At 35.7% G+C, this 14362-nt stretch overlaps 2 protein-coding genes and 1 long non-coding RNA gene across 5 annotated transcripts in view; all 3 read right to left on the reverse strand.

Moving 5' to 3' along the window:
- Positions 1-869: 869 nt before the first annotated feature.
- On the reverse strand, positions 870-9015 carry LOC133835120 (uncharacterized). 2 transcript variants are annotated; one of them, XM_062265008.1, is made up of 5 exons: positions 8494-9015; positions 2613-2787; positions 2432-2549; positions 1602-2374; positions 870-1450 (listed from the first exon to the last, which is right to left on the reverse strand). In XM_062265008.1, exons 1-5 carry the CDS (start codon positions 8785-8787, stop codon positions 963-965), a joined length of 1848 nt encoding a protein of 615 aa, XP_062120992.1. In that variant the 5' UTR covers positions 8788-9015; the 3' UTR covers positions 870-962. The 2 variants fall into 2 exon arrangements, with proteins under 2 accessions (XP_062120992.1, XP_062120993.1); XM_062265009.1 differs by having other exon boundaries at positions 1288-1450; positions 1598-2374; positions 8494-9014.
- Positions 5968-7822, reverse strand: LOC133835137 (uncharacterized). Of its 2 annotated transcripts, none has more exons than XR_009893517.1 (3): positions 7676-7822; positions 7294-7608; positions 5968-7246 (listed from the first exon to the last, which is right to left on the reverse strand). It is a non-coding gene; the product is annotated as an uncharacterized LOC133835137 (long non-coding RNA). The 2 variants fall into 2 exon arrangements; XR_009893516.1 differs by having other exon boundaries at positions 5984-7246; positions 7300-7608.
- A 1975-nt stretch (positions 9016-10990) lies between the features above and the next one.
- Positions 10991-14362, reverse strand: part of LOC133835113 (angiotensin-converting enzyme) — a 70097-nt gene continuing 66725 nt past the window's right edge. Inside the window, exons 8-9 of the mRNA XM_062265002.1 lie at positions 12245-12385; positions 10991-11475 (exon numbers count right to left, since the gene is read on the reverse strand). Of these exons, the coding sequence (XP_062120986.1) occupies positions 11172-11475; positions 12245-12385 (445 nt within the window). The 3' untranslated portion in view covers positions 10991-11171. The remainder of the gene's footprint in view (positions 11476-12244; positions 12386-14362) is intronic.

A 14362-nucleotide genomic window follows, 5' to 3' on the forward strand; every position in this document is an offset into this window, starting at 1 on the left:
GGCGATAAGCACTCCGCATCACGACACAACATCAATACATAACTACTCTTCTGCAACAAAGTCAACCAAAACAACGACCATCAGTCCAATATTATCAACCTTTGAGCCAAGGCCAACCTCCAGACGTCATACAACAAAATTGAGCGGATGGGCAATCACAGAGATTGTAATTTTACTGGCGTGTTTTATTGGCTTCGGAATATTTATCTTTTGCCAAAACCGAAGACGAAGGAGGTTTCTAAGGACACCGTATATGGAAATCTGACGATATTGTACTATTCAAAGTTATCATAATTTTTGTCACAATTATTAGTATTTGATAAAGGTAAATATAGATAATTATTTAATATTGGTAATTCGTTTATTATTGGCAACTGATCATAAATTAAACTTATTTATATCTTACCCGAAAAAAGGAAAGTTCAATATACATAAGTTTACAGATTATTTTTCTCTCCTTATTATTCATACTGAGCCAAAACAAAATAAAACATTATTCTTGAAAAATGTAAATCAGCGGAAATGTATGTATCGGCTGCTGACGCTTAATCAATGATGGCAATTCATCACTCCTTTCTTAGACTATAGTATTTGACGAAATACTTTAATTAAATTGCTGCAAATTTATTTAACACCGGTTGTTCTCCAACTGCATGACTTAAGAAAATTTGAGTGGGAGTTTTGGCAAATTAAACCTTATATCACGATCAAAATTTTGGGTTCCAGCTCTTGCCATTTGAGTCAGCAAACAAAGATTTTCATATAGATGTATTATAAAATTAAACAAACGAATAAATGTTATTTTTGTTTATTGTACATGTACATATATATAATAATATAGTTTTCAAAAGGTATATATTATATGTATGGCGAATGTAATCCAAAACTACTTTTCAATTTAATGACAATTTTAAGAGATAATTGGAAAAGTATTAAAAAATTCCTTTGTGGCAATGACAAACTCACAAGTGGGCAATCTTTTGTGTTGTAATCTGGTTTGGTACCTGTAGAAACTTTGAATCTTGTGGTGGAATTATTAAGTGGGAAACATGAGAGTTTGGCGCATGTTGCTGTTGATGTTGTTGTGGATGGTGATTTGACTGCCGCTGCATCAATGGGGGCGGTAGATAGGCGGCTGCTATGGTGGAATGCTGGTAGCGTATTTGCGAGGTATGTGGTTGGTGAGGTTGGTGCTGCTGCTGCTGCTGATGATGGTAATGTTGATGTTGATGTGGGTGTTGATGTTGATGTTGCAGTTGCTGGAAGTGTTGCTGCTGCTGCTGCTGTTGCTGATGATATCGTATCTCGTCATAAAGATGCGAGTCGAGGCTGCCTTTGCGCGACTTTGGCGAGATTACCGAATAGAGTGACTCTTTCCTGGCATAGGCATATGGCGGTGTTCTAATTGATGAGTTATTACTAGGTGTATCATACAGTTCCGGTTGAGAAACTGCAAGAATTTCTTAAGAATTAGTTTGAATGATTATCTACGAGGCCAATACGATAAATAACTTGATAGTCTTAATAAGTTTATTATTCATTAAGAATTCTCAGATTAGTCATCGAATCGCCCTCGCAACAGCCGGGCGACACTTACATACCCTCATTCGGTAGAGTCTGGTTAATGGCATTTGCAGCTGGAGGTTTTGGCAGTGGTCCGTGAAATATTTTTCCCATAGCGCCAGACTCGCTAATCACAACTTCGGGATTGGTATTGTGGGGGTGAGTTGAAAGCGTGCCATTCGCATTATAGATGACAGCCTCCTTCTGGAGATGTTGTCGTCGATAGACATAAAGGAAGCCGAGCACAATGACAGTCATCAGCACAAGAAGTATGACGATCATTGTGCTCAGCAAACTGGTATCATGATCATGGGCACTTCTGCTTGGATTACTCTCGCCTGCCGCAAATCCCGCAAGGTTCAGCTGAGGCTGATGCTCCTGCGACACACTGCCACCATTCGTGATCACATGTATGACCTCGGGAGTTGGCACGCCAGCCGCTGCGGCTGTGTGTAAGTTCTCCAAGAGGGCATTGCTCGACTCGTGCAGAATGATCTTGGGCGTGTGTGAGGCTTCCTGAACGGGCTGCTTGATCAGTATCACCTCGGGCAGCGGACTAGGCGAGGCCTGGTCAAGGCCTCCCACCTCCTGCATGCTGCCAATGCGCTTGGCAATGCTATTGATATTGTGCGTAAGGTTCGCCATGGTCGAGTTGATGGTCTCCAGCACCACATGGCTGACATTCAAGGCACCCACCACATGATCCTGGCGTATGCACTCGCCAGTCTGAGGATGGCACAGTCTCTCAGCACATTCGCATGCCTTGCGGCACATGACGCCATGTGTGCCCGGCGGACAAGGCTGTTCACAGCTGAAAGTTCACTTTATTCAGTAAATGAATCAATCAAAAATTGAGCGCTTTACTCACAATTGCCCCGCCCAGCCAGCGATGCAATGACAGACGCCAGTTTTGTTGTCACAGACCGCATCGTTTCGACATTGGCACGGATTCTTACAGTCCAATCCCCAGCGATCGTGATCGCAGCCTGTAAAAATCATGAACTGGCAAATCAAATGAGACAATTGGCTGTAAGTGGCGGAGTACTCACGTTGAGTGCAGTGCTTGCCCGTGTAGCCTTCTTCGCAACTGCAGATATCGGGCATAAGGCAACTGCCACGCCCACAGCCCCCCCGACAAATGGGCTTGCAACTGGCTTGGCTGTCCGAGAGATTGCCCTCATAGCCTTGACAGCAAAAGCGAACAGTGCGCGTTTTGTTCAGTTTCTAAAATAAAACATAAATGAATGTGGAAGTGAGTAATATGCTAAGAGTGACAAGTATTTTGATAGAGAGAGAGAGAGAGTGAGAGAGAAAAAGGGAAAGGGAAAGAGAGAGAAAAAAAGATAAATACATAAAATAATGAGAACAGCAATGTCTGAAATTTCTTTGTGTTAAGCATAAAAGGGTATACCAGGGCTAAAAGATTCTGATGTGCGTCTTTGAAGAGACACCGTAGATTGAAAAGTATTCATAAAACTACTAATAAATAAAAAAAACATATTCAATTGTGTGCCACACCCACTTTCGCCCCTGCAAATCGATAAAAATCGAAAAAAAAACATAATTTTTAAGCCCTCAGTTGAAAATTAATGAAGCGTATGTTATTATAATATTTTATTTCATGGGCTTTATTCTCATTCAATAAATAATCAACATCTCCAAATGAAAACAGCGGACTTTCAAATAATGATTCATATAGTTTATGGAAAACATAATATCTGTAGAAGACTTGTGGTCATTATATTTATAGTATATATTTCTTATGAATTTTTGAATTCCACTACAGTGTTATCAATTCGAATTTCCTGTTGCAAGCTTCAAATTCATAAGCAACTTGAGAGCATATCTCAATATTGTTAGTTAAGTACAAGCAGTTTGTGGATTCGGACGTCGTAGACGACAAGAATTTTTAGAAATGAATATCAACAAAATTACGTGCAATATATTTTCGAGTGTAATTTACGGGGCTTTGATGCTGATGTTTACTTGCGTATCCTCCCAGCTGGTGGAAGTCATGATGATCGAGGCGACAACTCAAGCAAAATCATCTTATGAAACAGAAGAAACCACACAAGTCACCGATGTAACACAACTAACAACCGTTGCACCTCCTCCAGAGATGCATAGATGGGAGAACACTTTTCTAATCCTTGCGCTTTCTATACTTCCAGTTGGAGTCTTCATATATGTGATTTGTAAATTGATAAATAGTCGCGCTTATGATGTGCAATCAGCGTAACGTGTTTAATTTTGTATAATAATTGCACTTAATTCCAAAACAAATTATATTATAAAATTATGTCTCATAAAAAATTTAAAATTTAAACTTAAATAAAAGTGAAATTTGTTCAATATTTTGCATTCCGTTAAATAAATGTAAAACTCATTTTATGTACAATAACAAGTAAGAAAGCTACAATCGAGTGTACTCGACTGTGAGATACCCGCTACCCATTTTAAATAAAAGCAATAAATTTTGCGGTATTATTTTCAAAATATACCAAATGTATTTCATGTAGTACCGCATTCAAAATATACCTTAGACGGCACAATATACCAGATTGTCAGCCAAAGCAACTAAAACCCCTAGTAAGTAGGCGTTTTTGGCCATACAAAAGTATTTCTTTTTTTATCTGATCGCAACCAAATTCTTAGGAATCATAACTACTATAGTTATTATTGTATACACCAAAATCCGCAACTCTAGCTTTTAAATTACGCTTGTTATTCGATTTTTTTTTATTTGCGGGGGCGGAAGTGGGCGTGGCAAAATTTTGAAACAAACTTGATCTGCGTGCAAACATAACAAATGCTGTCGAAAAAAAATTATAGCTCTATCTCTTATAGTCTCTGTGATCCAGTGTTTCATACGGACGGACGGACAGACGGACATGGCTATATCGTCTCGGCTGTTGACGCTGATCAAGAATATATATACTTTATAGGGTCGGAGATACCTCCTTCTACCTGTTACATACATTTCCTGCCGGCACAAAGTTATAATACCCTTCTACCCTATGGGTAGCGGGTATAAAAAGAAAAGAATTGGTTTGTGCTTTTAAAAAATAAAATAATTGGGAAAGCTTCAGTCGATTGTGTTCGACTATGAAATACACGCTACCCATTTTTAATAAAACCATATTCTAAAGGTATACTAAAAAAATAATAAAATACACTAAACGCGTAAATAGTTTATACTACATATACCTTAGAGTTGGCTTTATTTCCCATACAAAAATTTTTCTTAAATAACTTAAATAACAAGAATTGTAAAAATTATAGCTGTTATTGTATGTATAAAAAATCGCAACTGTACTTGCAAAATTACGCTTGGTTTTCGATGGTGCGGAAGTGATCAGCGTGCAAACATAACAAGAGTTGTCGAAAAAAGTTATATCTCTATGTCTTATATTCTCTGAGATCTAGGTGTTAATACGGACAGTCGAACAGACAGAGAGAAATGTGTATTTTTTTTCCTGTTACGGGCTTTTCTAAGATTGCAAGATTGTAAGATTTGAACTGAAAATGTTTTTTACTTTTTGTTTTTAAACAATTTACAAGTACATAAATTTCATATTTTTTACCTTTTATTTAATATGCAACAATTAATTTGTTTTCTATTTTTGTTTGGCTTATCGGAATAGACAATATATGTACATATATTATAATTACGAATACTTTCGTCATTTGCGATTTATTATTTATTTAAATACTCCTAGAGGTATGCTAATAGTTGACTATTTAAATAGTGCGCCCGAAAGTATGCCATATATTTTTTATTATTATGACGTAGCATTCATATATTCATTGCGCAATAAAAATACGTTTAATGTTTTACTTATTTTTATTGCGGAGTGAATATATGAATGCTACGTCATAATAATTAAAAATATATGGCATACTTTTAAAATTGATACTAAATTTTCATGCTTGCACTTTATGCAGTTTGTGATGCGATGCTTCATATTTGAAAAAGATTTGTAAGTCGATGACAGTCTATGCTCATGCTTATGAGTTTTCAAACCATTATGAAATGTAATTAGTAAGCATCCTACCTATTAGCAATGCTAAAAGTATTTGCGGGAATGTGCGAAACATAAATTAAAGACAGTTGGCATTATTTTGCACATTTATTTCATTTGTAAAATTAACAAAATAATATAAAAAATTAATTAAACTGAATTAATTATTAAGAATAATAAACTCAACTTATTTTTCTAGATCAATATCATTCCTCAAATGAACTGAGTAAGGAGCTGTTCTGCTTCCGATGTCCACAATTCAAAATCAGCATTACGCTAATCGTAAGGAATGTCACTTTACAATCACAATTTTCATATTATTAAATTTTCTTCATATGCTATCATCTTAATCATCAATTTTGACATCAGAGCTGATGCGGAAAATCTAATAATCAACTGAGAGCACTCCGTTGATGCTACATACGAATATTCCCTTCCAAGCAATTCAATGTCAATTTACTGGCTCTCATTGAACTTTGTAACGCTGCTCAATTCTTGAGATTTACAAAAGTCAAAGCGCTGATTATAATAAAGCTGAGACCCACAGGGCGAGCCCACAGCCACAGTCATGCACTCACACAAAGACTCAGACATTCATAAATAGTCCACCCCTTGAGTTGCCAATTTAATTGAATAACTGAATGCGAACAGCTTCTCACAATCATTTGCAGTGTTCATACCAAAGCATTCCCGGCTTTCATTCACTACTCGTATAATCCCGCCCAACTTACGCATTGTTCTGTCAGATACTGATGAATTTGTATCCGTGGCCGTTGTTGTTGTGCCTCAGTCTGTGTTTGTCACAGCATAAATTAATAAGGCGGAAATTTTAATATAAACACAGATATTCGATTCGAATTTTTCATTTCTTTTTTTTCTTTGTACTGTTTTTCCTGCTATCGCTGTTTTGCATTCGGTGGAAGCATAATTAAGTGCAGCCTTTTGTCAAATGTTCACCATAAATATGACAAATACTTCATACTCAGTACTCGACTGGTAATTGAATATACGTTGAGCAATGGTTTACATCTACATAAGCGACTCAAATTACGACCACAACTCATATAGCTTCCAGCTCTCTTCTTCCTCGCCCTCTCTCCTTCTCGATCAGTCACCATCTCTCCTTCTCTCTCTTTCTATCTGTCAGTCAATCAATCATCTGATTTAGAAATTTATCTCTTAGGCGCCGGGGTAGGTTTTTTTTATGTAATTCACTTGATTTGAAAATCTTTTTTGGAAAATCTTTCGGCACTTTAAGCGACGCGTCGTTGCAAATTTGAAGACAGAAACTTGTTTTATTTTCCAACTCGTAAATGGCTTTTCGACACTGTATCATTTTGCTGTTGTTGTAATTTTCATGTTAATTAATTAAACGTAATTGGCAATTAGCAGAGGCATTTACTGTGCAAATATTTCGTTGCAAAAATCTAACACTAAAAACATGAATTTCTCACCACATATTTGGGACGCACCTAGAAAAACTGGGATAGTGTAATTTAGTTGGCAAAACAATTAGATTGTAAGTTATTTAATTTCCATTGCAGTGTCTGCTGCTCTACTTTGAAATCTAAATCAATTTAATTGCGTTGACTTTTGTTAGTTATATTTTTCAAGATTCCGTGACCACTCCAGGAAAAAACCCAATGATGAAATCTTAAATACTTAAATTATGAAATTAATGTTTATCAAGCTAAGCAGCCCCAAACACACGCACATGCACATGTCCACCATTTGCACAAATAATTAGAGCCGAAACTGTAAACTAAGCTAAAACTGGCTGCATCTTATGGCCACTTTGTGCCGCACGCTGCGGTGATGCAATCGAAAGTGTGTCAACAGCTTCGAATGCGACGACGACTGCAACTTCGACTTCGACTTCGACTTCAACTTGGGACTGCAACAACGACAGCAACTTCAACACTAACTGCCCCAAAACTCCTTGCTAGTGGAGCACTTAATTGTGCTGTTGGCCTGCCTGCGCATACATGCTGGATTTTCCGCTTTTCATTTGCACTTTCCGTCACTGACACCATGACATAATTATTATTTTTTTTAGTCTATCCAAATAAAAATATAAAAACCAGCCATACCTGATTAGGCACCACACAGTCAACCGGATTCGGACCATATTTGCTATTCACTTGTTTTTCTCGATTTTTCTCGCTTTTTTACTCACTTCAAAAGTGTTTACTCTCATCTTTGAGTTGACAGTATTTTCATACTATAAAAAATAGAGCAAGCATTTACTATAGCTTAATAATGGGGTTAGTGGGTGCCTAATATAGGGGTATAAAAATACGATTTATTTACCAGGAAAAGCCTCCATTCAGTATTATAAATCACACATTTGGCAGCGCTTTGAAAATGCAATATGCATATCGCGTATACGACGAGGGCGCCCAAAAGTTCATACAACTTTTGGCAGCCAAGGACGTTACCTGCCGCTTTATTTTCGTGGGTCAAAACCGGTCGCAATTATTGAAGTTTCAATGGTTTTTTCACACACACACACAAACACACAGCTGCGACTTCCGTTCTGTGTATTATGGAGTTTCCTCTCAGCGCGCTTGCGCAACTTTTTCATCATAAGTTTTGTTTCTTTTGGTTTGACAGAACCCATAAAATATACTTAAAATATGAGAAAAAAATAATCAAAGGCAGCCATCGAATGTTGCCAATTTAATGGAATAGCTCGACGATCGGCTTCCTGGTTGAGCAAATGAAATCAGGTTTGTGGGGCAAGTGGCCAAGACTTGGTAAATGGCCACTGCGAAGGTGTTGCCAGTAGTGAGGAGGATGACGCAATAGCTACCCGCTAAGGCAGAGCCGGTAGTTAAGCAGTTAAGCAGTGAAACACATGCTGCCAGCTTAGGTAGATTAACTATATAGTAATAGTAATAATACTCACCTGCATCCTCATCACCTCGCGCATTTCCGTCTTGAACGAGGAGCATCGCGGCGGTATATCCAAGCACCAGCTAGATGTACGAACTCGCACCGGCTGCACCTCCGGCACCTGAATCACCTCCTCATAGGGTTCCTCGCGTGTGCAAATATTGCCCGCAGCCTGTATCGATGGCAAGGCCATAGCTGTAGGGCCCATCTCCTTGAGATATGTGTTAACTCGCAAGCTGCTGTTCTGAGAGCAAATGCAGCTCAGTTGCCAGAGAAACAACAACAGTAAGATTTGCAACTGTTTCATATTTACAATAGTTTTATAATTTCAATGCTGGAGTCACTTAATCACTGGCTAGCAAGTTGCATTCATTTCACAAATATTTATTTTCAACTTAATTTATTTGTATTTGGATTTGTATACATATGTTACTTCACTTTCTTGAACTTTCGCTGACTTTCTAAGCTGCTCTGATTCTTTCCGCTCGACTTGCGTTGCGTGTGCGTTGATTGCGCGACTCTCATAAAGACTGTTTGATCCCGCAGCTCAGTCGCATGTTCCTTCTCCAAAAACTCAGTAAACAGTAAACAAACACACACACACACACACTCAGAAATTATAAAAAAAATAAGTTGTCATTGCAAATTGTCGACGGCGACGACACTTTTTTGTCGAGCTAATGAAGGCCGTCGTACGCTTGGCGGGTCTGAGGCGGCGACAGGGCGGAAGTACGCAATGCACAGTTAAATTCTACAATGAAAGTGAAATGCGAGACACACACGCACAAACTCTACACTACAGCTGCACTCAACTCTACACAACGATCGAGTTACGTTTACCCCCGCCCCATCACCCTGCCAGACAGACGATGATTGCATCTAATTGAAATGTTGATAATGTCCTTAACATGCTGATGCAGTTGTCGTTGCTGCGAGGTAAACGCGCTTTTGTTTTTTATACCCAGTAGTCAATGATTAGCAAGGTGTAATGTGTTTGTGCCCAAGCAGTTGTTTGATAAATCATCTTTTGACTTTGACATTAACAATAAAATTAAAATAACATTTTTTATGTAAAATTAGAGTATGACATTATTGTCAAATGTATAACTTATAGAGTTCGGGTATATTAAAGTCGGACACACTACCGTTCAACTTTCTTACTTATTTTTATGTTTAATCTCATTACTACGCTTTTCTGTTGCTGGCATAACTGTCATATTGAAGAAAGAAACGTGGGAGAAAGTTAAGCCTAAGTTAATCTAATTTTTTTGACATATGCGAATTAATGCGAAATTAAGAAATGAATCTACATTACTTTCGATTAAACTTGAAAAACTTTTAATTTTAAAATTATATTTTAAGAAATTTTGTTTCAAATTTGAGGCTTTTCATAAATCAGTCCATAACCAGATAATAGCAATAAAAAAAAAACAATTAAATTTAATTTAACGAAATATTTATTCGAAATATGACTACTTTATAAACTCATTTTTTTAATTATATATAAAGAATGAAATGGACTAATATTCTTGTATATTTATCTAACATAGAACTAACATGGAAGACCGGTTACTTCTAGTTACATTCAAAGTGATTTCTCTCCACTTTCAGGCTATTAATTAAGATGTAATTTCCTTATCCGGTGCTTAACAATCTGTCAAATTTAATGCTCACATAAATAGTATTTTAACTCCAAGTAAATATTGTCACGAAGTCAAATTATTTGAGGAATGGCTCATAATAATAATTATACCTTCTAAATTTGTATTTTACCTACTAAAATTAAACATTAGAGTATTAAATTGTTTATTATCTTTTTTTATTCATATTCCTTAACATTGAGTAAGAGTTTACTAAGCAATTGAGTTAAGTTGTACTAATGATAATAATGATATAATATATTTTACCATACACACACAATCAGACGCACAAATAATAAAGCTAGCTCGTAGATGGTAATCGACTTGTAAACAAAGTGCGAACTCTGCCATCAGACGGACAAAGAACTTGCTCTGCACTCACTTTACTAAAGTGTCTGATTTCTTAGACAAACTTTAGAACAATGACACTGAGTTGAACACTGTCTCTTTGCCCCTTGTATGCTGGTCTGCCCCCTCGGTCAAGTGAAGTTGTACCAAGCCCCATGACACAACGCGCTGAGCCGTTGATTATCTTGTTTACACTGAAGTTGCAGTTTGCAGTTGCAGCCCAAGTCGTTTTATGCTTTTTTTGCAATTTATTAAATCAAAAACGAAAAGCGAAACCAGTTGAGAGAAAACAAAAAGCAACAGCGAATGCAGTCGAAGCGGTTTGTTTATTATTTTTATTATTTGATTAAATTATGAACCAACAACAACAACAACAGCAACCACAGTCGAAATGTGCGTGCGACGCTGGTGTTCCAATGACCCGCATCAACGCAGTCCCATCTCTCCGCTCCCCAGCTGTTCACAATCCCCCTTTTGTCCAGGGAAACCCCAGCAAACAGGTTTTGCTTAGGGTGCCGCCAATTTGTTTTTTGTTTATGTGTGTGTTTAGTTTTTTTTTTATTGGATTTAGAATTGTTTTTGGCATTGATTCAAGTTCAACACGGCCAGAAATCAGCGATATGTGCAACTTGAATTTTAGCGGAAATTAATATATTACAACAAAAATAAGTGCATTTGACTGTTAAGCTTAGACTGATTAAAGTTAGACTGTTAGCAACCACAGTCCAATCGTGAGGATCAGCATTATAATACTGCCCTCTGATCTGCTCACTCCATTATAGTAGCCACCAAATATCTGCAGTCCGGCCGTTTCGATGCTACGCTTACAGTAATCGCCATCATAATTCCAGCCCACATATTCATTCGTTCGCAGCGATTCCAGGCGCAGCCATTCCTCCAAGGGTGCAAAGTACTCTCTCAGTGCACTTCCGTCCAAGCGGCCCTCGCCCAACGTCTCCTCCAACACCTCTTGCCAAGGCTGTGAAGCGCCCTTCGACATAAGGTTTCTGCAAAAAGAAATAATATATAATTGTATATGGATTTGATCTGCTTTAATCATACTTCTTAATTTAATTAATGATTGATTAGGTTTGATTTGTTTCCTATTTAATTATTATTTTTAAAGTGTCTTGGTTAGTTTTAATGCATTGCCTAAATTCAAATATTTTCTCCATTTGTTTGACTTTGAAATCAGTTAGCTTAGTTATTAATTATTTAATTGTAATTGTAAAATATAAGATTATATTGATTTTATTTAATTGCAATGTTAGTTTAAATTTAGTGTCTAAGCTGATTCAATTTTTACTTAGCAAAAGAGTAAGTTGTTTTTTTGCTACTTCTAATATTGGATTTTAAATTCTCTTTAAATAAGTTTATTAAATTAGTGGGGTTTTTAATTAATTAATTTTAGTTTTTGCTAGGATTGGTTTGGCTATATTTAATTAAAAATACAATATCTTATCCTAATAATTTCAATGAAAATAACATCAAATTATTTTAATTTTTTCTTTATTTGATTTCCAAACGAAAGATTTTATTTATAATTTTTAATCATGGATAAATTGATGAATTGACTTAATAATGAATGGATTGGTGTAATTTAATTACTAAGTTGCTTTTGTTATAATTTCTTTGTAATGACTTATTTTAATATCTTATTTACACGCCATATTTATATGTTATATTATATTTAACTGTTTTGATTAGTTTAAGATTATATTTTATTTTGCAACTGGTATATTGTTAATACCATATTTAAATAAGTTCACAACTTACTTGAGTATATTGCCTGCGGCTGGCTGCCGATAGATGTCGCATTTGTGCAATGGTTTTCTCGGATCGTTGGGCACATATTGACCAGCGGCAAGGCACATACGTCTATAAAGCTGAAATTGCAGCACCGTGGAGAAAAAGTATCTGCAAGATACAAACATGATATGGTATACGGTTAAAATGACATGACTTTTAGAATGGCAACGGTCACGCTTAATGATTATATGTATATATAATACATACATATATATATATATATGGCACAATGGTTGGGTAAAAATTGTCAATTGTTCTGGGTGAGAGTTGATCGACTGCAGCCAAGTACAAACTTGTTGGGCTCCACATAGTGGCTCAAGGTCGAGCCACAATTGCAACTAAACCGTAGCAACCATTGCAGTCAATATTAAAGTTGATTTTTGCATTTCGCAACCACGCAAAAGTCTGCTTTATTATCCGGTAATTGCAATTCGCTAAGCTCACTTTCATTTAATCACATTTGTAACCAAGGTATCCAATTACACTTCGACAAAATTCTTTGCTTTACCAAGTCTCAGTATTCAAACAATTAAATGAGACAGATAATAATAGATTATTAAGAAAAATAATAAGTTCCAATAACTTCACTATTTAATTCAGTTTCTTTTATCATTAGATTCATATTTTTGCTATATAAAAATAATTTAACATTTTCTTGAATAGATTTATTTACATTTTAACTGCGCTTTATGAGCATCTTTTGCAAAGCTGAACTTGAAGATAAAAATAAATTTCAGGGTCGTTGATGGTGGCGTTTTGTAGCCAGCTCCGAGATTTGATATTTTTATAAATTAATAAATTTGTCGAGTCACTTCTAAATTGATCGCTGATTATTATGCAATGTTTGGTACATTGTCAAAACAAGTTGACTATTGTGTGATCCAGAACAAGTTCAACTAATATATTTTGTTGACGATTTTGAAATTCAATCAGCTGATCGATTTTTGATAAGTTTATTGTCGCTTCAGTTAAACAATGAATGGTAAAATGCTGATGATCTTAAAGCCAGTTATTTTCAGAACTTAAAAGATTCTAATAATGTTGACATAACAAAAGTGCAAAATGGTAGTTTCTATGATTGTTCTACCAGGGGATTCACCTATTTAACTCGTTCTTGATTATAAGGTATACATTTTATATATTGTAACTAATTCCAAAATCCAAATTTTGTCAAAGCTGTATAATGACATAATGTAGGAAGAAACATATACTTTATACTAATGAATTTGAAATTCAATCAGCTTTTTCATTGTATTTTTACTAAGCAATGAATACTGATGATCTTAAAGACATAATTTTTTTAAATGTAACCGATTTGAATAATTCTTGCATAATAAAGGTTCAGGTAGGTAGCAAATATGGTTAACGTTCCAGGGGATTCACCATTTTCAACAGTTATTTTAAGAATTTGAACAAAAATGATAAATTTTATAATAAATGCCTATGCTTTAAAAGAACGCAGAATTTAGATTGAAATTAATAAGTTTATTTTATAGTTTAACAATGCAAAATAGAATATTGATAATCTCAAAGACATTGATCTCAAGAAAAATAAAAGATTTTATTAATGCCAAAATGTTGTTCATGGGGATTCACAATTTTAACCAGTTCTTGTAGACATTTTAAAGATAATACATTTTGTAATGTATACATATGTTTTAAAAAACCTACATTTTGTCAGAGCCGGTTCTTTTTGATAGTCCAGAAATAAACAGTTAATTGTTTGCAAATTGAAAATGATTTCAAAATGAAAGTATAATGAAACGGCACATTGATTAGGATAACATGTTATTGTGTGCTAACTTTTATTACTTGTTTACTTCATGAAATAATTTTGAACAAGAGCACGTTTGTTGTGCTTCTTAGGCAACAGGTTTGCGGTCTAAATCTTTTGATTGGAGATTTTAAAAAGAGAACTAATTGCTGTGCACGTGCAAATGGCAACAGTTTGGTCACAAAGATCTTTTATTTACCAAGTTACCCAATGAATGTCTTTGAGCTGCGCTCAACAGCACTGAACTGAGTCTGAACTGCAGCGAACCATTCATTAGCAGTGTGCAGTTTAACGACATTGCTCATACGCCC

This window comes from Drosophila sulfurigaster, chromosome 2L, assembly GCF_023558435.1.
Source record: "Drosophila sulfurigaster albostrigata strain 15112-1811.04 chromosome 2L, ASM2355843v2, whole genome shotgun sequence".
Taxonomy (NCBI): domain Eukaryota; kingdom Metazoa; phylum Arthropoda; class Insecta; order Diptera; family Drosophilidae; genus Drosophila; species Drosophila sulfurigaster.